Source organism: Hermetia illucens, chromosome 4 (genome assembly GCF_905115235.1).
Source record: "Hermetia illucens chromosome 4, iHerIll2.2.curated.20191125, whole genome shotgun sequence".
Classification (NCBI taxonomy): Eukaryota; Metazoa; Arthropoda; class Insecta; order Diptera; family Stratiomyidae; genus Hermetia; species Hermetia illucens.
The window spans coordinates 13180108-13203976 of record NC_051852.1 but is presented as its reverse complement, the minus strand read 5'-3'; the positions used below and the strand labels follow the sequence as shown (position 1 = coordinate 13203976).

The 23869-nt window shown below is 46.0% G+C and overlaps 2 protein-coding genes across 3 annotated transcripts in view; one reads left to right on the top strand and one right to left on the bottom strand.

The window, feature by feature from the left end:
* Positions 1-23869, top strand: part of LOC119654601 — a 338686-nt gene that overhangs the window by 253050 nt on the left and 61767 nt on the right. The window contains exon 1 of one of the 2 annotated variants that reach the window (XM_038060071.1): positions 20336-20733. The exons of the other annotated variant lie outside the window; for it this stretch is intronic. The gene's annotated coding sequence lies outside the window, so the exon portion shown is untranslated. Of the gene's footprint in view, positions 1-20335; positions 20734-23869 lie in introns of those variants that run through there. 2 annotated transcript variants of the gene reach the window in all.
* Positions 4411-6203, bottom strand: LOC119654599 (zinc finger protein 391-like). Its single transcript, XM_038060068.1, has one exon. It carries the CDS (start codon positions 6152-6154, stop codon positions 4595-4597), a length of 1560 nt encoding a protein of 519 aa, XP_037915996.1. The 5' UTR covers positions 6155-6203; the 3' UTR covers positions 4411-4594.

Here is a 23869-nt window from a genome sequence, read left to right as displayed (position 1 = left end):
GTTAGCCACCGTCGGACCGTCGATCCTCATCTTCTTCAACAGCTCGTTGGCGGCGTCGCCTGGATCCAGGTCGTCGTCTGGGGTCGCGGGGCGGAACACTTTCACCTCTGCGTTCCTGACTCCGAATTGCACTTTGTGATCTGCCTTTTCCAGTGCCTCCAGAAACTATCCATTTATACGGAGCGGAAAAGGTTGGCTGTTTGCTTGGAATTCCTCTTCCTTGATAACCACGCCTTCGCCCTTGGGAATTCTGAGGTTTTGGATTGGACGAGCTTGTCCTTATTCATGAGGCTTTTTGGCAACCAGATGCGATCGACCGATTTCCTGGGGATCTCGTCGTATTGGATGACTTTCGGCTTTACGCTCTCCGACAGGCGTCGTTGATCTTATTGATGCACGAACCAAGAAAGTCCCTGGAGAATTGGTCTTTGCATGTTACAACGTGGAACCTATGGACCACCTAGGAGGAATCGAAGCAAAGAATGAGTTTCCCTTTACCTTCCAGGAGATGCTTGATGACGAGCCGACACCTTGGCCTCAACACTGGTCTTAGTGAAATTACACACGCCACACGTAAGTGATTCCTGGTCACATCGCTGAAGATTTACGAGAATCATCTTCCTCTTTCAGAGGTTACTAGGGTCCGAGCCCTTGTACACTCTGCTACGCTTGTGTTGTTGTTTGACTTTGTCTGGAGATCGATTGCGTTTCAAGGCGATGGGATTCGCCTCTGCTCGTTTCCCAGGGGTCTGCTGTTATATTCTTCAACAAGCGCCTGATATTTAGCGAGGTCCTTTTTATATCGTTCGCCGACTGTAACGGCCTCCTTATTCTTGGCAATGTTGCTCAGAATATGTATGGCCCGCTGGTACTGGCTCTTAAACAGGACTCCAGTGGACCTCCATTTTTTTAACGGTTTCCGGTGATCGACATCCTTCCGAGCCCTTGCTTTTGGGGGGATCATCGACGAACCGTTTTGAATTAGAGGTGCTATGGCTGGTACACACTACACCCAGCTCTACGTCCGCAGATTCCAAGCTGCAAGCCACTAGTACGTCTGCCGTGTCGCTCGCAGTTTTAGGCTTCAGCACAGCCGAGCTGGATGCCACAGTTCGGTTCACGATGATCTAATGGCACCTTGGTCCCACGAGTAATCCGGAAAAAATGTCCACCCTGGCTAGCTCGGCCACCATATTGACTGGTTGACTAGGAATTCTACTCCAAACGCATGGTTTACTGGATGGCCACTTCAATATACGGTGCAGGGGCTTTTCTCTAGGCAACTGGTCCCTGTCCAACGTATCTCCTGTAACGCTGTTACATCAGCCTTATATTGAGACAGGGTAGCTTTTGAGCAGCATTCGGTCTGTACAGGAAGCACACGTTCCTTGAGAAAGTGCGCAAATTATTGTTGTAAAATCCGGCCTGTTCGAGGCTTCATAACTTGTGTTTTCCGTGTAGGGTTGTCCAGCCCCATCCAACCCTCAGCTTGACTTCATTCTTGCTAAAAGGTTTGGAGAGACTGGTGGAGCGTCACATTCGTGGAAACGCACTTAGGTCACACCCACTTAGTGAAAACCAACATGCTTACCAACGTGGAAAGTCCTGTGAGTCTGCTCTTCATTCTTTGGTCACAAAGATAGAGGATGCAACTTTGAATGATGAGTACGCGATGGGGGTGTTCGTGGACATTGAAGGGGCTCTTGACTGTGCGCCTTTTCAAAAACTTTGTGATGCCGCCAGAGCGCATGGTGTTGATGATGCTTTAATTAAGTGGATCCATGCTATGCTAACGTAAAGATTGTTGTGCGCTGAAGTAGGGGTCGATCGCTACCTGACTACGGAAGCAACGAAGGGCTGCCCCCAAGGAGGTGTGCTTTCGCCACTTCTGTGGAGTATGCTGATTGACTCACTGCTATGGGAACTGCATAATTTGCCAATACACGCTCAAGCTTATGCTGATGACGTGGCTGTATTTGCTGTTGATCGGGATCTTGGAACGGTGTGTAGGAATATACAACGTGCCGTTGATTTGATAAACAGCTAGTGCCTTAGACATGGTCTGTCAGTTAATCCAAATAAAACCACAATGGTTTTAATCACAAAAAGGAGAAAATTGAATGGACTTTGTCTCTCTGAGATGAGGGGTACTACCCTTCAACTCTCAAGTGAAATATTTGGGAGTCGCTCTAGATAAAAAACTTCTTTGGAACAAACATGTAGAGGTAAAGATGAAACGAGCTCACGGAAGCTCATTGGAAGAGTTACTGGGAGGACTGAATCCAGTTCTTACAATGCCTTCCGATTCTCGTGTCCCCATACATCTGTTTGGTAGAAGATATGAAGTTACCCTGAAGCGTAGAGAGGACTGGGAAGACCCAGAAGAATGCGTGGCAGAATATGCGGAAGTCTTCTACACCGATGGCTCAAAAACAGAAGAGGGTTCTGGAGCCGGAGTCTACCTCTCGAATAAAAACGAGAAGTGGGCTTTTCCTTTGGGACAATATGCAACGGTTTTTCAAGCCGAAGTTTATGCGATCCTAAGGTTGGCAAACTGGGTGATTGACGAGCGGTTGAAGGGCAGGCGTATCGCAATCTGCAGTGACAGTCAAGCTGCGCTGAGGGCATTGAGCAGTCCTTTGATAACCTCGAAAATCGTTCAGGAATGCAGAAACCGTTTGCACTCTATGTCGAGATTCAATACGGTGGAACTACTCTGGGTACCTGGTCACTGTGGCATAGAAGGAAATGAAATCTCGGATGCTTTAGCGAAAGAGGGGTCAATCTCCCTTATGCCGGGACCGGAGCCAGCAATTGGAGTATCAGTAGCATTGGCTAAATCTGTTTTCAAAAACTGGGAACAAGTTTCCCATAATGACAGGTGGCAGAGCCTAAATGCTGCTCGACACACCAAACTTTTCCTGCCAGAACCGCCGCCGAAGCGGAATCCACGGAGCATTTCCTATGTGAATGCCCCGCCTATGGACCCATCAGGCATCAGATCTTTGGTGCCGATGTTTTCCAATTGCGACGGGTAGCATCACATCCACTAACGGAAATCCTGCGATGCGTGAACGAATCCGGAATTTTCCGTTAGACGGGGGAGGCGAGTACAATGGGCCAACACGGCCTGAGTGCTCAGAAGCTGTAGCTTCTCCCCCACCATACACACACACACAACCCTCAACCTGGAGGACCAGTTGTTATAATTTGTCCCGTTTTTAGGCGCGGGAGACTTGTGGCGCAGCAGAATTCGCGGGATTCGAAATTTATTTCGAATAAAAAAAGTCAAGCGACGACGGCTTTACGGTTTCTTACCAGGGCAGAGGCAAATCGTCAGACGCTGCCTCACCTCTGCACTGGGAGCAGCGTGACCGTAGCGGCTCGCAGATGTTGAATGCTCCTTTATATAATTCGTAAAACATATAAAGGAGCATTCAACATCTGCGAGCCGCTACGGTCACGCTGCTCCCAGGGCAGAGGTGAGGCAGCGTCTGACGATTTGCCTCTGCCCTGGTAAGAAACCGTAAAGCCGTCGTCGCTTGACTTTTTTTAAAAAAGTTTGGGTGCAAGCCCTGCGAGGGGTCCGTGGACCAGAAAAGAAGGAGTAAGTTGCTCCTCAATTGGTCCGGTCCTGCATTAAGTTGATGCGGACTTAGGACCCCCTTCATTCTCAAAACGAATTATTTCGAATGTTGCGAGTGCGAGCAAATAGATGGCGCGCCGAACTCTCTACTATTCAGAACTCGCCACGGGTGTGGAGGACTAGCGGTGAGAAGGTGCCGTTGGTTGGGACAGGAAAATACCGCATGGAGATAAGCCGCTCTCTCCTGTCTTGACCACCGGCAAGTTTTTCTTTTTGAACAAAATTCATCGATTATCCAAATCGAAGTATTCTTTTAATGTGTAGTGGTTTTATAAAATTAAGTTCAATTAAAATTAGTAACTAGCTAAATTCGGTGTATCGTTTTTTTAAACCAAAGAAAAATCAGACGTAGAACTACATTGAAATTGTTTAACAATGGATCCCAACTATAACTAAACAGACAACGTGAAACTTTTTTCTGCCTAGCATTAACCGTAAAGGTTCATGAAAGACATTTTGGAAACGACAGTTAAAGACTCGCCTTAATCCTTCTCTGTCTGCAGCTTTTCGTTAAGAAAGAGGTCCTAGCGGTTACCATGTGGAACTGGAGATAGGGTTTGGTAGTAGAGCTGTTGGTGTTGGTTCAGCAGGCGCTTCCAAGGTTTTATGCTCCATGGTGGATACCAATCCACATTTCGCCATGGGACCTATACTACCCTTTGACCGCCGTTTCTTACGCTTATGCCAGATCTTTTATATAGGCTAAGGCAATAGCACCCTGAATAGACAACAATTGTTAATTTTTTTTATAGTTCTTTATTTTTAATAACAAAAGTTGGTTCCTTAAGCACAATTTTCTATACTATACACCTAACTAGTTTTGAAGCAATGTGTTGCCATTTTCACGAAGAGAGTTTCGGGGCCCGTGGATTCCCGTTGATAAAAACCGACTTCCATCCTTAAGGGCTCATATTTTCAAGCATATTGCGCTTGAAGACAACAATTATGCTATGAATCTAGCGGATTCAGATGTGATTTTCTGTGTGAATATAGTCCAGCTTGCTGAGCGAATGCTTTTCCACAAATAGGGCAAACGTACTCCTTCACATCTTGATGGATTTTAGTATGAGTGAGCAAAGCGTTTCTCCGACTAAAAGCCTGACCGCATGTTGCACATTTATGGGGCTTTAACTTTGAATGCTTAACCATGTGCCTGGATAGCCTCTTTTTACTGTTAAACGCCATCGGACACAGAGGACACTTGGACTCCCGCAAATTTGTGTGCTGCTTGCGATGCTCGTTGAGTTTAACGGCCAGCGTGTAACTTTTCCCACAGTCCTCGCATTGATAAGGTTTTTCGCCGGTGTGTTGGCGCATATGGATTGTAAGTTCCCCGGGTTTGACGAACTTCTTGCCGCAGATGGTGCATTCGTGCGGCATTAGGCGCAGGTGGACGCGTTTAACGTGGGTTTTCATGTTGGTGGAGTTAGAGAATGCGGCCTCGCAGTGAGGACATTTATAGGGCCGGTCTCCCGTGTGACAGCGTTCATGCATTTTAAGTTGATGACTTTGCTTGAAACTTTTCGGACAGTCTGGGCACTTGAATTTAATGTCCTCCGTGTGAGAATTTTCGTGCTCATACCACTCGGAGTTGTTTGCGAGTTTCAAACCACAATAACAGCATTTCAGATAATCAGGATCATTTTGCAGTGCGATCGGTGCTACTGCATGACGCATCCCGTGTTTTCTGAAGAAGCTTTTGTAGCTGAATAGCTGGTCACAGATTTCGCAGTAAAAATCTGGGTTTACCTTCTTCCTTTGTGGCTTTTTAGGTTTATTGGCGGGCTTGTCTGGGTCATCTTCGAAATCAGTTTGGCAGGCAAAGTCTGAATGCTTCTTCTCGACTTGTTGTGAAGGTTCTTCGGTTGCTTCGAGAACGTCTGGTGTTTCCTTCACAATAGGCTTTTCTTTGGACTCTTTACTGTGTTTACATTTGTGCTGTTGCAGCATCTGCTGGCTGTGATACTGTTCGTTGCAGAAATTGCAAGACCAGTTGGAATTTGATGGCGTGTTCTTGACTGGATCCTTAGAATCAACTTCCTCAGCACCTTCTTCTCCATTTCCCGAAATGCGCTGACTATTTATAGGTTGGCATTTATGCTGCTCGAGTAGCAGGTGCGTCCTGAAATATTTTCTACAATTCTTACATTCAAACTCCTCCTCAGTCGCCTCGCAATCATTGATGTCCGACTCTTCATCTCCATTGTCCACACTCCCTTTAGTTCCGCTATCCCAAAGACATTCGTAGAGATCCTCGTCTTGATTTTTATGATTTTGATGCATATGATCTCCAAATTCCGGAACATTTCTGTAACAACCTCCGCAGAACACACACATCAAGATAAAACCAGAATTGCTTGAGGTGAATATTTCGCCACATTTTGCATTAGGAACGCCAGAGTCTGAACAGGATTTTTCGGAATAAGCATTGGAAATATCTTCCTCGATCGCTTCATTTTTTATCTCGAGACTTTCTGGGTCTACGAATTCAATACTAAGTAAACTCATAACGCCATGGGGGGTAAATAAATCTGACACGCGAAAGTTGTTGTCGGTCTGTGCCAAGCATTAGATTGGAAGTCTTCATTTGACGCTTATTTGACATTTAATCTGTTGATTTCTTCCTGCATCAATTCACAATGGTGTGTTGTATTTAATAAATCATCATCATTAACGGCGCAACAACCGGTATCCGGTCTAGCCTGCCTTAATAAGGAACTCCAGACATCCCGGTTTTGCGCCGAGGTCCACCAATTCGATATCCCTAAAAGCTGCCTAGCGTCCTGGCCTACGCCATTGCTCCATCTTAGGCAGGGTCTGCGTCGTCTTCTTTTTCTACCATAGATATTGTCCTTATAGACTTTCCGGGTGGGATCATCCTCATCCAAACGGATTAAGTGACCCGCCCACCGTAACCTATTGAGCCGGATTTTATCCACAACCGGACGGTCATGGTATCGCTCATAAATTTCGTCATTGTGTAGGCTACGGAGTCGTTCATTCTCATGTAGGGGGCCAAAAATCCTTCGGAGGATTCTTCTCTCGAACGCGAGTTCGCAATTTTTCTTGCTAAGAACCCAAGTTTCCGAGGAATACATGAGGACTGGCAAGATCAAAGTCTTGTACAGTAAGAGCTTTGACCCTATGGTGAGACGTTTCGAGCGGAACAGTCTTTGTAAGCTGAAATAGGCTCTGTTGGCTGACAACAACCGTGCGCGGATTTCATCATCGTAGCTGTTATCGGTTGTGATTTTCGACCCTAGATAGGAGAAATTGTCAACAGTCTCAAAGTTGTATTCTCCTATCCTTATTCTTCCGGTTTGACCACTGCGGTTTGATGTTGTTGGTTGGTTCGTCTTCGGTGCTGACGTTGCCACCATATATTTAATAAATAGTTTGATGAAAAATGGTAGAGTCGAGTAGGTAGGTGGGAATGAATGAATTTATCATTATCAGCAACGGCGCGAAAACCAGTATTTGAGTCTAGGACTACGGTGAAGTCCAACAATTCGATATTCTTAAAAACTGTTTGACGTTCTGGCGTACGCTATCGCTCCAACTCAAGCAGGGTTTGCCACGTTTTCTTCTTCTACCGTTGATGTTGCCTTTATAAAGTTCCCGGGCGGGTTTATCCTCATTCATAGGGATTAAGTGAATTCCCTACCACAATTTCTTGAGGTGAATTTTACCGACCAGACGGCATCATATCAAGTGTACAAGCCTAAATTCGCTATTTTTTCCAAGAAAAACGCGTTTTTCTTTTATAGGAGCCAAAGAAAACTATTCAAAATGCTGACCCTTGCTATCTACACATTTTTTCCACCTCTCGGGTAATTCATGGATACCATGCCAATAAAATTGTTGATCTTTCGAGGTAAACCACGCCATCAAGCCATTTTCGGATGCTTGCGTAAAAATCGGAGTGCTGCCCAGCGAGCGAGTGGCGCATCGGTGAAAACAGATGATAATCGGATGGGGCCAGGTCCGATGAATACGCGGGGTGGGGTAGTATCACCCAGTTGAGCGTTTCTAAGTAGTTTCGAACTTTTTTCGACGTGTGCGACGGAGCATTATCATGGAGGAAAATCAGCTTTCTATGTCTTTGTTCATATTCCGGCCGTTTTCCATTCAGAGCACGATGCAATTTGATGAGTGGTTGGTGATAACGATAGGCATCGACAGTTTCACCAGGTTTCAATAGTTCATAATAGACAATAGGTCGTTGGTCCCACCAAAAGCACAGCATCGTCTTCCGTCCGAAGCGATTTGGTCTTGCAGAAGATGTCGTTGGTTGGCCGGCATCAACTCACGTTTTTTTCGTTTAGGATTCTCAAAATAAATCCATTTTTTTGTCGCCAGTCACAATTCGATGGAAAAATACCTTTTTTGTCTCTGGCAAGCAAGTTTTCGCATGTGTTTTGGCGCCGCTTCGCCTGCCTATCGTTCAAATCATACGGCACCCATTTTCCGATCTTTTAAACCTTACCCATTACCCGTAGACGCATAAAAACGGCTTGTTGAGAAACACCTTAATGCTTGGCGAGCATTTTTTGCGTTTGAGTATCGTCCTCATCGAAAAGAGCCTCCAATTCATGGTCCTTAACATTCCCGGGCCCATTTTCACGCTCCTTGTCGTTTAGATTGAAATCGTTATCTTTGAACCGATGGAACCACTCTCGGCATGTCGTTTCCGGTAGAGCATTGTCGCCGTAGGTCTCCAGAAGCATTTGATGCGATTCAGCGGCTGATTTCTTCAAATTGAAGCAAAAAAGCAGCGCCTCCCGCAAATGCTCCTTTCCGGGAACAAAACTGGACATGATTATTGAAGGGAAAAAATATGTTTTTGCATGAAATTGCTAATGATATGCACTGACAATTGTTGGCAAACGTCGAACTAAAAAAAAAATATGGCGTGCTCATAGTAGCTTGATACGCTCACTGACGTCATCTGTGAGCAAACAGCGGATTTAAGCTTGTACACCCGGTAGATAAATTTCCTCGTTATATCTTCCCCCCTTCTGTAGGGAGTCAAAAATTCTTCGGGGAATCCTTCACTTGAACGCGGCTAAGAGGTCGCATTTTTTTCTTGCTAAGAATCCAATCCTCTAACTGGGAAATACCAAGATCAAGTCTTGTACAAAAAGAGGTATAGGCTCTGTTAGCCAACAACAATCAAGGAGGTTTCTCGTCATGGTTGTTATGTATGTGTGTGTGTATGTATCTACTTTGTCTTGCCCTCATTAAGCGACTCAAATTTTTCGCATAGCTATTTTATTACATGCCAGGTGGACTGAAAAGTTCGTTGTCCAACTATAAAAGACAATGAACGGCGTCTTGCAGTAATGGAGACGAGGATGTTGCGTTGGACTACTGGCGTCACACGTTTTGATCACATCTGAAATAAGGATATCCCTGATCATTATGGGGTTGCACCGATCGTGGAAAAATTGCGAGAGAGGAGTCTTCGATGGTATGGTCACGCAATTCGTGCTAATGAGAATTCGCTTGCTAAGATTGGTCTGAACATCGAAGTCGATGGTAAACGATCAAAAGGCAGGACAAAACAACGGTGGCTTGGTACGCTGGATGGGGATTTAAAAGCCTCGAGATTGCCACCCAGATCAGGCATTCGATAGAGTCAAATGGCGAAACCGATCACGACGAGCCCACCCCGCTTGCGAACGGGCTGCCTACAAACGATTATAGGTGCAATACAATTTTTCGACACCTTTTTTATAGCATAATTTGTTCTCAGCCTCCAAATAGGTCTCAGTTTCGTCGATTACCTCTTTATCGACGGTAAATTTCTTTCCAGCGAGCATTCTCTTGAGGCGTGAGAACAAGAAAAGTTACCGGGGGCCGGATCTGGAGAATATGGTGGATGTGGAAGCAATTCGAAGCGTAATTCTTGCAATTTTGTCATCGTTTTCATTGATTTCTGACACGGTGCATTGTTTTGATGAAATAGCATTTTTTTTCATCAAATGAGGCCGTTTTCCCGCGATTTTATCCTTGAAACGCTCCAATAACGCTATGTAATAGTCGCTGATGATTTTACCACCATGCGCATCCCAAAATACTAACGCCATAACCTTATCAGCCGACTGTTGCGTCTTTGCACGGTTTGGAGTCGGTTTACCACGTGCAGTCCACTCAGATGACGATCTTTTTGATTTTGTTGTCAATTGTCACATATCGACGGATAAATTCGGGGTTTTTATGGAAGAAGAGATTCAAACACTGTTCAGAATCGTCAACGCGTTGTTTTTGGTCGATTGTAAGCTCACGCGGCATCCACTTTGAACAGAGCTTTCGCATACCCAAACATTCATGCACGATATGTCCAATATGTCCCTTGAATATCTTTAGAGCCTTAGCTATCTCGACCAACTTCAATTTGCGGTCATCCAAAATTATTTTGTGGACTTTTTTCATGTTTTTGCCGGTAGCACCTTCTTTGGAGTGTCTACCGCGTGCATTGTCCTTGGTGCCGATTTTATCTCGTTTAAACTTAGCAAACCATTTCTCAACGGTGGATTTTCCTAGCACAAAGTCCGAATAATGTTTAGCAAGCGAAGCCTTGGTTTCAACAGATTTTTTTTTCCCAAAAACCCACGAAATTCTTTTTTAATAATTTTTTTCAAACTAATAAAACTTGTTTCACTCAAAATGATCTATCCCACAAATTGTATATTCTGATTCTGAAGCTTTTCAGCCCACCTGGTATAACAATGAAACCGAATATTATTCTTGCTCCAAGAACCTTTTTTGGTCAAGTTCAGGCTAGTCAGTCCTATCAATTTGCTCGGGATGCTGAATTCTCTTATGGTGATCTACAGTTTTGCCTTAGCTATGGTAGCCAACACTTTAACAGACATGACGGGCTCGAAACGTAGTGTACGCCGTGGCAAGGGAGAATTGGCTATTGCGCTTCTTAGCCGCAGATCGCAGTGATTTTAGGAATGTATACCGCATTAGAAATGAGCTTAAATCGTCGTAAATCTTTCGATGATCCTGTGGAGGACGTCAACGGTCGATTTCTCATCCACGATGATAAACAACTAAATAGGCGAAAAGAACAATTCACCACGGTTTTTAACTGTACCACATCCTGGGAAATTTCTGCTCTTGTGGATGAAATGGTTAGTCGCCGTAACATGCGACATCCTCCAAGTAGAAGAGAAATCATTTCGGCTACCAATGCACTCAAAGCAAAAGCCGCTGGGCTTGACGGTCTTCCCGCAGGGTTATTTTTCGCTGCATCTGCAATTAATGCTGCTTCCACTCGTACAGAAATCTTGGGAATCCAAGATCTTTCTCAGAGAGTGGTAGACGGGGATGATCGTCAAGATCCCAAAGAAGGGGCCCGTTTTCAGTGTGACAATTGGAAGGGTATCTGCGTGCTCCTTGTGGTTGCAAAGATAATAGCTAAAACAATTCCGGAACATTTCCGTTCGGGATCCTCTTGCATTGACCATATCAATACCATACGGATCATTTTGGAATGGTGCACAGAGTTTAGATCTTCGCTGTACCTGATCTTCAACGATTTCGAGGAAGCTTCGGATTGCATGAACAAGGATGTACCTGGAGTGCTCTACGCAGGAGGGGCATTCCAGAGAAACGAATAGCTATTATCGGGGCGACATATGATGACGCAAAACGTCACGTGTTGCACCGAGGCAAAATGTCGGAGGATTTTGAGGTCCAAAGCGGAGTCTGCCAGGGTTACATCCTGTCACTGATATTATTTTTTCTTGCTATCGATCCGTCCGGAGGACGTGGAGGAGTTCAATGAACAAGGACATCTTTCCTCAAATACCTCGACTACGCTGATGACATCTGCTCGCTCTTTCACCAAATCATGACCATTGGCCAAATGGCTCTGCGTTTGGAAAGAGAGGCGTGTGTGTGTGTGTATGGTGGGGGAGAAGCTACAGCTTCTGAACACTTAGGCCCTGTTGGCGCATTGTACTCGCCTCCCCCGTCTAACGGAATATTCCGGATTCGTTAACGTATCGCAGGATTTCCGTTAGTGGATGTGATGCTACCCGTCGCAATTGGAGAACATCGGCACCAAAGATCTGATGCCTGATGGGTCCATAGGCGGGGCATTCACATAGTAAATGCTCCGTGGATTCCGTTTCCTCATTACAGGAGGGACACGTATCATCTTCGACAATTCCTATTCTGAACATATGCCCAGTTAGTGAATTATGGCCTGTCAGAATGCCCACAATACACCTGCAAGTCCTCCTGCTTTTCGACAGGATAAACTTTGCGGTACGTATGTCCGGTTCTGGCAGGAGAAGTTTGGTGTGTCGAGCAGCATTTAGGCTCTGCTTCCTGAAAACAGATTTAGCCAATGCTACTGATACTCCAAATGCTGGCTCCGGTCCCGGCATAGGGGAGATTGACCCCTCTTTCGCTAAACCATCCGAGATTTCATTTCCCTCTATGCCACAATGACCAGGTACCCAGAGTAGTTCCACCGTATTGAATCTAGACATAGAGTTCAAACGGTTTCTGCATTTCTGAACGATTTTCGAGGTGATCAAAGGACTGCTCAATGCCCTCAATGCAGCTTGACTGTCACTGTAGATCGCGATGCGCCTGCCCTTCAACCGCTCGTGAATCACCCAGTTTGCCACCCTTAGGATCGCATAAACTTCGGCTGGAAAAACCGTTGCATATTGTCCCAAAGGAAAAGCTTCTCGTTTTTATTCGAGAGGTAGACTCCAGCCCCAGAACCCTGTTCTGTTTTTAAGCCATCGGTGTAGAAGACTTCCGTATATCTCGCCACGCATTCCTCTGGGTCTTCCCAGTGCTCTCTATGCTTCAGGGTAACTTCATATCTTCTATCAAACAGATGTATGGGGACACGAGGGATCGGAAGGCATTGGAAGAACTGGATTTAGTTCTCCCAGTAGCTCTTCCAATAATCCCTCCCCCTTAAATTTAATCGAATTAGTCTATGAGCTGCTCTCATTGCAGTGCTTTGAATAAATTATCCAGGGGCTGTAAATGGAGCTTGAGCGTGTATTAGCAAATTTTGTAGTTCGCATAGTAGTGAGTCAATCAGCATACTATACAGAAGTGGCGAAAGCACACCTCCTTGGGGGCAGCCCTTCTGCAGTCAGGTAGCGATCGACACCCACCTCAGCGCATGGATCCACTTAATTAAAGCATCATCAACACCACGCGCTCTGGCGGCATCACAAAGTTTTTGAAAAGGCGCACAGTCAAAAGCCCCTTCAATGTCCACGAACAACTCTATCGCGTACTCACCATTCAAAGTTGCATAATCTATCTTTGTGACCAAAGAATGAAGAGCAGCAGTCGAAGACCATCATTGTTCTTCGCTCTCAAAATGGAGATGATGTCCTACAGTTTCCTGAAATGACTGAATTTCAGTCTATATACGAAAAAGTAGAGCACCATATGGTGACTTCCCCTGAGCACATTCAGACTCTTTTCGTCCAGTTCGAATACCAAGTGGAAACCCTTCACATTTGCAGATTTGTCCTTCCTGGCATTTATGAACTTTACCCTCCAGTGTCCAAAGTCCATGCCCGTGTTCTGTTCACCCAGCATGCGGATGATGTCCTCTGCCTTCCTTTGAGGGCCTGGTAACCAACATCTGACATGTTCTGTCCTGCGTAGCTCAGTGTTAACAATAGTGAACTTGGGCCGACCGCCGGAACATAAAGTTGGGATTACCTGCTGGAGCCACTTTAAGGCAGCTTCGTCAGTGCACTCCAAATGGAGAAGCCCATCACGGAAACCTTGATTGTCAAATCGTGGCTTCATTCCAGGCTCCAGAATTTTTTCCACAGGCATTCCCGGAGGATGGTAAATTGTCCTTCTGATATTTTGCCATCCTTGGATGAAACTCCGACAGCAGCAGTCAGAACTGGGGCAGCAGCTTGCGCATACGTCCTCTTCCCTCCCGCCTTCGTGTTCGTACTCCTGTGGAAGGGAGCAGCTTCATTGATATCTCTCTCGCTGATTTGATCACTTCCCGGTACACCGGTCCTAATCTCTGCGAAGATTCCGTTTCTTGCGTCTTATTTTTCTGGACGTTACCGCGGCTAGCGGTACAGCTACATCCGTGTCCTCATTTCCAAGGTGCTTCACTTTCCTTTACAGTGCACTTTTCTGCCACCGGCTTGAGGCCTTTCCAGGTTCCCGGTGTCCGGGCCGCTTGCGGGTAGATTTGGGCTGTAGTCGCCGTAGTCGGATTTCCAGTTTCTCTTCTCAGTTGAGAAATGCCGATCCTTCTTGGCTAGCTTCGCCATAGGCACTAAATGCAAACTTTCCACTGAGTCGGGAAGCATGCCTTCTACAGATTTATCTATAGGGGGTATGAATGTGGTGAGACCTCCAGAATCCGCGACTTGGTCGCGACATGATTGCTCATTGTCGTGGGTGGATTCAAAGTCTGCGACTTCTTACCACTTGGAGAGTTTATATACTTCGTTTTCATATTCATGTTTTGGTCACCCTTAGTGTAGTAGTAGACTACGACAGGCTTCCCCACCACGACAAGGCGGTGTCCGAGGGGGAGTTGGAAAGGGTTAGTCGCGCTCCCGTCCATATATCGTTAAGGGAACAACTGTGCTTTCTGAGCCAATGACTGGTACTTCCCTTGGGAAAGTTTAACTGAAATATTTTATGATATATCTGTATATCTACCGACCCAAAGCAAAATTTGATGCATTGTGATATTATAGTCCTTAAAGTTTGGTGGATCTGTTTCCTAAGTTGATATAGTTGATATATAGAAAACCCATCCATCGGGTTTGATTCCCTTGGCTACAATTACAGATTATCCATTCCCAGTCGACCCTTCTTTGCTGCTATTTGGGTTGACAAGTTGGGATTATCAGAAGATCGTTGCAACTTTGGTATACCCCCGACAAGATGCGCTTCTCCAACGGCTTTGGCCAACCCAAGAGTTGTAGTACTTCCTGAAACGTTTCAGTTTGTGTTCATTAAAGGCAGGGATAGGATTGGTTCCCAATTGAATAGGCTCTAAGTTTAGGTTCTTCTTGAGTGAACTCATAATTGTCCCCTCTTTTAGGATTGGATGGTCACGATCTAAATTTAATTTTTCATTTTCTTTTGGATTTTGGTTCCTATGGCCTTTGTTTAACCTGGGACAATAGGCCAATCGCGGAAAAGTTTCTTTTTGCTAAGTCAAGGCTAATTGAAGGTGGTGGTTGTTTGGGATCTAGAATTCACTGCTCGTAGCTACGTGTTAACCCTTATGACCACTTAATCTCTGGCAAGGTAGACACACATTGGTTTGTGGTTTGAATATCGCTTAGCTTTAGCAAGTGATTTATTGGCATCATTTGTTATTGTCCTTGCTGAACTTGGCGCAGAACAGTAGAGGAGGAGTGTGCGCGTCTCGTAAAGTCGTGGGGGTTGCTGAACGATATTTCAGGTAACAGCGAAGGATGGCGCGTATGTGTGGTTGAAGCGCTATACCCCACCAAAGGGTGAATGGTAACCATATATCCTTTTGGATGCTTCATATAGGATGACAGCACTTAGTATCTTACATGTCAAAATACATATTTTTCTTATACACGGAGATGTTAAAAAATCTTTGAAAGACGCATCCATTTCAGCTCTGCCGTGTGAACGTCAAAGTTGGAATGGATGTAGTGGGGGATTCGCACCCACTAAAAACGCACTACCACGGGACCACCATTCAGGCATTACTTCGCAAGGCGGGCTTGCCTTCCGTAGGCCTTCATGTTTCCAACTTTGCAATCTTCCGCTTCTTTGCTTATTTCAGCAGCTCCATTTTGTCTTTAGGGTACAGCCTCTCTATTTCTTTGCGCTCTTCTTGTGCGTGCTTCTCTGGGTTTGTATTCGCACAATTGTGTGGATGACCGAAGTCCAGTTTGCCTCCGACCTTGGCATTTCCCGGATTAAGTTTTGGGGGCTCCTGCTGACTCCCACATCTGTAACATTTCGATACGATGCAGATACGTTCGGTAACAACCACCATGTCCAGTGAGAAACTGCGTGAGGTGATAGTTTATCTCCCCGTGTCGTCGGTCAAGCCATTGCCTAATATCAGGAATAAGCTTGTATATCCATCGACCCTTCGATGACTCCTCCTGCCGTCTTTGCCAGAGTTTGCGTCCATACAGGCATCGCATCTCCCTCGCTAACAGGTCAATAGGGACCATTCCTGCAATTACGAACACAGAATCATCTGAACTAGTTTGAATTGCGCTGCATACCCCTAGTGCAATCAGATGATAGCAAACTTTATCTTCCTCAGTTCTGTAGGTTATCCGAAGCCTCCGCCCACACAAGCGACCCGTACAACAATATGGACCGCACGACCCCAGCTATCAGCAGCCTGCTACACTGATTTCGTCCACCTACGTTCGGCATCATTCTGGCAAGACCGTGGTGGCCTTTGCAGCTTTTAACAGGCGTACGATGTATGCCATTTGAAACTCAGCCTGGCATCGAGAGTCACGCCAAGGTATTTGATGGTCGGCTTTGAGACGATCATATGGTTTCCAACCTGCAGACTGATTGTATTTCTTCTCCGGCGATTTGTAATGGAGATTGCCCCCTCAAGCCAGGACCTTACAGCCATGACTGACTCGGTGGCGTAAACTTTCACATCCTCCGGGAGTTTTGCAACGATTATTATGGCCAGGTCATCTGCAAAACCGACCAACGTGGCCCCTCCGCTATGGAAGCAAGAGCACTCCGTTATACATCACGTTCCAGAGCAGAGGGCCCAACACCGAACCTTGTGGTACCCCCGCTGTAATGATGTATTCATTGGGACCGTTGTTCGCTCCGTACCAGAGAGCTCTGTGCGACAGATAACTCTCGATTAGCTTAGCTAAGTAACCAGGTGCATTAATTTTGGCCAATGACTCCTTATTGCGGCCCCAGTTGGCGGACTTGAATGCATTTTTTATATCCACCGTCGCCACGGCCAGAAAGCATTGCTTCTCGAGCTAAGTCCACCACTCTTCCCACCGCGCCAACAGTAGAGCGAGCTTTCCGGATTCCATATTGTTCAGCCGTAAGACCATTTCCAGCTGTGCACTCCTTGGCATCTCCTCCGCACTTTCTGCACCGCTTTGATCTATCGTGGGCGCTGGTGCATGCTGCGGCTATGTGCCCAAAGTCGAGGCACCCGAGTCGACAGTTGACCCAGCCTATCTTGACTCTGCCCGTCGTTAGTAATTTGGACGCCGTCTCTGTTGGCAGGCTGATAACTGCAGTCTGGGTCCTCCCATAAGCCTTTCGCATCGATTTGATTACCTATTTCTGTAGTCCCGGAAGCTCGAACACCGTTTCCAGTGCTGCGTGGACATCCTCCTTCGTGGTGACCTCATCGATGTCTTTGCACTCGAGAGTTACCTCCTGCCGTCTGGCCCTTACTTCAGCCTGCTGGCCAAGGGATTTTTCCACCTGACCGAGGAATTTCTCCGCTCTTTTATCATTCGACTTTTTTAGCTCCAGCATGAGGTGTCCCTTCTCCGACCGCCTAATTCGGTTGACGCTGTTTCCTAAATCCTTAAGCTCTGGGTCCGACTTAACTTGCTTATGAATATCGGCATAAGTTGCTTCCCCTCTTTTGGAAATGACGATCACTTCTAGTCGTATCCTCCTCCTCTCCTCCCTCTTCTTGGAAACAACCTTGCTCTATGTTTCCGTGCCTCGCACTTCATGCTCTGCCTCATTTGCAGGCATCACAGCTACCGCCTTTCCTTTGACATCTTTGGCTGTTTTCAATGCTTGCTCCGGTTTCTTTGGAGAAGGGCGTTTCATCCTTTTAAAGATCTGTTGGGTTCCAGGTGTTTCACGCATCCCCTCACGACTTCTTTTTCCATCGTTCTCGCCGAGTAACCTTTGCAGAGGAGGTGTCGCCTGTGTCGCCTGGGTGACTTTCTTCCCTGGGTTACAGGCTCCTTTCTCCTCCTGGGCTCTGCCATACGCCATTCTGATACCTCTGATCATAGCCTTAATATTTTGGTGGATGTTTTTCCTATCCTTAATGGACTCACAGAGCTCCATTATTTTCTCACCCAGTGTGGGAAATGCCGCTCCCGGGTGGTCGTTCGCTCGCTGACATTCGTCACACCCATTATCTAGGATCACATCGCTGGGCTTGGCTTCCTTAAATTTTTCCGTCATTGTCTGATAAACTCCTCGACCCCCTAGCGATCTCGCTTGATTAGGTAGCGATCCAAGCAGTACTGAACTCCTTTTGAAAGGATCCGGTATGGAGTTAGGTCTCTCCTCCTGGACACCGTTAAAAACACCATAGTCGACTCTCTTTCATGCATGGAAACAGTTAACTTGCCCACTGCTATCACCACTCGAGCTACCAGCTAAGCTCAAGCAGAGGATGTTCAGTTACCCCAACTGCTATGTGGAATTCAACGGCGTATTTAAGCCATACATATCGGTTCCGCTTCGTCATCAAGCTTCACCTATTGTTGCACTCCAGTGGCCATGCCACAGCCAAGCGCACAGCGCTTCAGTTCTTCTGGCCGGGTTTACGCAAAGATGTTCTCCGCTCGGCAAAGCAATGCATTCCATGTCAGCTGACCAAAGTTCATCGCCACAACCATGCTGAATTCGGGAATTTCAAAGCATTAGATGGTTGCTTCGACCATATTCACGTCAACCTGATTAAGCTGCCACTGTGCGAGGGATATAAGCGTTGATCCTGACAATTGCACTGTGCGGCAACCAGTCCTCCACCGTCACCAGACTTCTCTTCGACCACTGGATTTCAATCTTCTGGCCCCTGCTTTAAGTCACCTCCGACCAAGGAGAATAGTTTGAGCCGGGCCCGGTTAACTTGCTCAACTCCTAGGAACTCACCTTACCTACTCAACGCTGTACCATCCTCAGAGGAATGGTATGGTTGAGTGGATGCATCGGACACTTAAGGACGTGCTTAGATAGAATCCGAAAATACCTTCGCTCCAGACCCTTCCTGCAGTACTGCTCGGCATGCGTTCCACCTTCAAGGAAGACTTCCAGGCTTCACCGGCCGAGATGATATTCGCCACATCTCTGCGTATCTCTGGTGAATTTTTCGCGCCACAGGGTACTTCCGCCTATAGTCCACATGCCTTCATAGCCAACTTACGCCGGTTCTTCAAAGCAATTCGCCCAGTGCCGTCTGCCAGGTATGCATCGCACCATCCATTCGTTTTTAAAGAACTCGTCACTTGCGACTATGTCTCTCACCGCATAGACGAAATAAAAAGGCCTCCGGAGCAGCCATTGATTGGTCCACACCAAAAAGAGTTGACCACGACGATGATTACGAAGGTGCTCATATACGTGCACGGGGTTGCTAAGACCCTCCGTACGGATCATCTAAAGCCGGCGTATTTACAACAGTCCGACAGTCAATCACGCCAATGGTCTCATCAGTATCTCTTCTGCTGGCCTTTCCCTTCTCTAAACTGCCTGCCTACCTATCAGCAGGGAGCCGCCAAAGGTTCCGTAGACCCTCAGGAGTAGTCCAACCTGCACGTCTTCTAAGTTAGCTTAAACTAATGTCCGTCTGTCTGTCGGTCCTTTTAGTTGTACTAACTCAGGTGTTTCCCCTAGTTGAAGGTGCGCCTCCTCCCTAAATCGCGGTTCATCCGTCTCAGGTATACAGTAAAGTGGCGTGTTGGATTCCGGATCCCGCAGGAACCGTTCACCTTAACCGACCAGGTACAATCTTACCCAGGTCGCCGTATCGCCCATGCGGACGGAAACATGGACTTCCCACTGATACGTACGGTTGGGAAAACCGCTTACAAGATGATCCTCCCAGTCGTACATGGATCAAAATGCATATTGATTCAATGGAGTGACTGATACACTTGTCAATCCTGGTTACCAATCAGTTGAATCTGGAACTTACTCCCATTGTATGGCTAAGTACTGGAGACAATCTTGGGCTCGACTCGGCTCGTTTATCTACTTCAGTAGCAATTCTACGACTGACTTACCATTGGTAATGGTTCTAATCCTCTTAAAGTTCTCGAGAAGATCAGTAACCAATTCCAGGTAACTCAATCTGCCTGTACATGCCTGGGTTCGATTCTCAACGGGGCTCCACGCGTCTGTTATGTTGCGTTCACCACGAATCCAAATTCGCAATTCTGCCTCTGGATTTCGATGGTGAAACACAAACAGATACTTGTCCAGAACAGTTAAAAGTTGAAGTGATATTATTGCAGACAACGCTAATTCCATTGCTCAACAGTACATTGCCATCGTGTAAAATTATAAAATTGTATTAACCGTAGAAAGTTGAAGAAGATTGCGTTAGTTCCAGTTCCGATGCGCACATGGAGCTAACCAGCCAGGTTACCTGTAAACATGTGTGTCGTCACAGCTAGAATGTAAACATACCAAGAAACACCGATGCATGCAATCCGCTAGAAAGACGTTCCCATGGATTACTGGCTTTACCCGGGATACTCAGATGCCAACAGTCAGTGCAGGCTTCCATGGCACGATCTTATGGAAGACATGAAGCAAGTGGTCGATTGCGATCGCGCGAGCCGTAAAGAAATGCAAAAAGAAGAAGTGGAAGGCCCAGGTACGGTCTTTCTCCGGTGGTGGTAGGAAAAGAAGGCCAAAGCGCATCTTCAATTGAATCATCTTGGCTTGATGGCGAGTGGAGTGTTCATTCGGAAGCGATCTATACCAAGACCAGCTAACGCGCTAGAGTGTTCTTTCTTGCCAATTTCGAGAGCACCAGCACCGCAAGGTGTTATATTTTATCGGAGGAACTGTGAAGGAATGAGGTTCAGAGAGGTCCATATGATCTTGAGGTTTATGGTGTGCAGATGCAACTGCATCGAGATCCGCGAAAAGGTTGTGCAAGTGCAGTAATTTGCGGATAGAAGTGAATGAGTGGATTTACAGTGTTTGGGATGTTATCGAGTTGATTTTAACATAAGAAAGTGCATTTACGTATTGGATGTAATGTGATACGGAATTTATAGTGTAAATTAGCCAATTAATATTTAGTGATGATCAGGCGATAGTGTTTGATAGGAACTTATGGTGTTCAGGTAATAATTCTTCAGAAAGTCACTGGTATCCACGCTGAAGTGATTCTCCAATTGTAGGCTTAAGGAATCTTAATTGCAATTTAAGTTTTATCATTGCATCTTTATGTCTATAATTGGTACTTTGTTCATCTTTTGCATTCTGAGGAATACTTCTTACTTTGTACTGTAATTTTCTACTTTGTTCTGTTAAAGACAACATGCAAGATCGAATAGCGCTTCCGCTTCGTTGACGGTGTGAGCGTCTTGAATCAGCTTCTGGTGTTCAAAAGGCTTCACAAGCGAATTTTTAAATTTTTAAAACGCCTCACAATGTTAGATACAGATACAAAGGAGATATTTATCTTTATTGATCTTTAAACTTTATTTGCAATAATATCTTCAGAAATTTTTCCGTTTTATAAGCTAAAGACTGGGCTGACAATAGCGTGAAGTCTCAGTTCTTTTCTGGATATGGTTCATTGGGTCTGAACATACAGAACGGGCACAAAAGTTAACTCCTCCGCTGCTTCCGTATCCTACTTCGAGGCACATAACCCAGTGTACCGCAGCAGATTTTATTGATTCCTTCCATATATATGTCCTTTTGTTAATCGTGTTATTGGTTAGGTAGACGTCTTGTACACTCACTTGTCCTTTAAGTGAGACTTAATTAGTTTTTTTCAGATATACCCACACTGGCCGTGTGCATCTCCTCTGCAAAGATCGTGTATAGACTACATTAGTCCTATTGAGAATATGTATTGGATCCTTTTAACCTGAAGAACACTCCTCCTACGTCATAGCAAGTTTTGAAACCTATGCTTTTATCCAAGCAATTCTGTACAATTCTTCCCATTTCTCCTGATACGCGAGTAAAGTCTCAGCCCGAAAATGAAAGATTGCGATTTTCAATTAAACAAGTCGGGAAATCGGGTTAGTTTCTGAGAACGGGTCATTGAAGTAACTGACCCTCTTTGGGCCCTCGTAATCTTCCCTTTTGAAACCAATGTCAAAACTAATATCGGCTTCGTAAAATACTAACCGAGACCTTTCATTTGATACCCCACACGACTTACTCAGTGGTAACAAATTTTAATCCCTCCTCCCTTTGGCGTGTATAAAGAGCCCACTTTAAACTCAACGTGGAACCATGTTACTCCCTACATGCAATGGAATTCTAGGGTTCCACCTTTCTACCAAATTTCGCATCAATAGCAGTAACCGTTTCTGATATATAAGGTGTGACAAACAGACAAAAGAAAGACAGACAGACATACACCAGGGGCCGTATCCTGCTCGAGGCTTTCGCGGAGCTAGACTTAGTGCTTGCAAAAATGGTAACGTGTCCACATTTCGTAGAACAAGGTCGGGCTCAATAGTCGGTCTGACATATATGAGTGCCACATTGGCGAGGAAAATGGCGAGTCCTGTTGAAAAGGCGGTCAAACTATTGGTGAAATGAAGAGATTTCGAGCTAGAAGGATCTGCCAACGGTCTAGAGGAAGATCAGACTTCGACGAGCAACGGCAAGTATATTGGAACCTTCGAGGTGGGCTTAAGCAGGCTATGTGAATCAGCAAGCGAGAATGTTTCAAAGAACTTTGCACAGAGCCATGCCAAAGCTCTTGGAACAGCGTACACGTATGGTGGTTATGAAGAGAATGAGAGGGCCCGGATCTTCTGCTCGATAATGTGATCGGGTTTTTCCCCTCGAATAAAGGGGAGCACAAAAAACATAAGCAAGCATTGGACGTCTACACCCCATACCTGTGATAACTGAGGAGGAACTATTTGACTCAGCTCGTCGAAAGTTACCTCTCGGAGAGGACACTTTGGTATGAAACGGATGAGGGATCCAAGCAGTACACCGTCACCGCAAGAGCACCACAGGGTTCAGTGTTGGGTCTTCTCCTGTGGGGTCCTAGTCCTTCCCGTGCCAAAGAAGGCCACGATAATAGGTTTCGCAGATGATCTAGACGTGGTTGTCGTCGCGAAACAACCTGAAGATGTTGAAGTGTACGCTAATGCCATAAAAGTGTGGCTGGAGATGGTTCAGCTTGCCGGAGGGCGTCTTGATTACCAACCGTAGGAAGAGGAATACGGTTAATATTCGTGTTGGTAGCCACATCATCACTTCGAAACCGGTTATCATATACCTGAGGGTGATGATTGACGCTAGAATAAATTTCAACGGAGGCATTGTCCAAGTATGCCTGTGAAAAAGCGGCAAATACCAGCGCATCATTAGCGCGGATGATGCCTAACATTGGAGGTAAAAGATACAGTCGCAGATTACTTGTGGCCGCAGTGGTTCGCTCAAACTATTATACGCGGTACCAGTTTGAGAAGAATCACTAACGGGTGAGAATAATCGGTGTTAGGGTAAACATGACTTACCACTTAGTGACGCTAAGGGTGTGCAGCGCCTTCAGAATAATATCAGGCGAGACAGCATGTGAGGACCCGGAGTATGTTAACTTCCACTGGCAACGATTTTCTCAGAGAGGAGGAGCTTGGAAGACTCTTTGAAAATCAACATAAACCCGCGGAATATCGTCGGACAAATGCTGAAGCTGGAAGGAAACTGGTGTACAGTGAACTCCGCAATCAAAAGTATGTAGGAGGAACTTGAAAAAACGGAGGGCGCAAGGAGTTGTCGACGTCGATGGAGTGATGTGAGCCTAGCTCTGCCAAGGTGGTAGTTGTGGCGTGTGTCAGGAGCCAGCCCCTTCGGGATCCTGATTAGGCAGTGTGTATTGAACCGGTATTAGTAGACCGCGTTGCCCTGAGCGAACGCTGATCCGTCCGTGAGAGGGATCAGCTAAGCGTAGGTCAAGCCTTAGGGAACTGGGGTAGGGATTTTGTCCCCGAGGGCATACTCGTTCTTGACTATTGCCCGTTGCGATGAGAACTGGGGAAAAAGCAAAAGAAGAAGGGACATCTGAAGGATACTTCACTCAGGTACTCTCCAGGGCTCAAGAAGAAGGCGGAGAGGGACAAGAGCTGCTTAAAATGAAGGTGGATACGAAGGATGGAGCACCAAAAGAAAAGGTGAGGAGATGAAGGAGGACTAGACCGCCAACTCCGCTTATTAAGCCGACGGAAGGCAAGATGTTTGCGGAAGTCCTCAGTGAAATTCGTTACAAGATCAAACCCG

Bases quoted from the DNA above. Each gene is read 5' to 3' on its own strand.
- LOC119654599 (XM_038060068.1), bottom strand. From the start codon at position 6,154: ATGAGTTTACTTAGTATTGAATTCGTAGACCCAGAAAGTCTCGAGATA.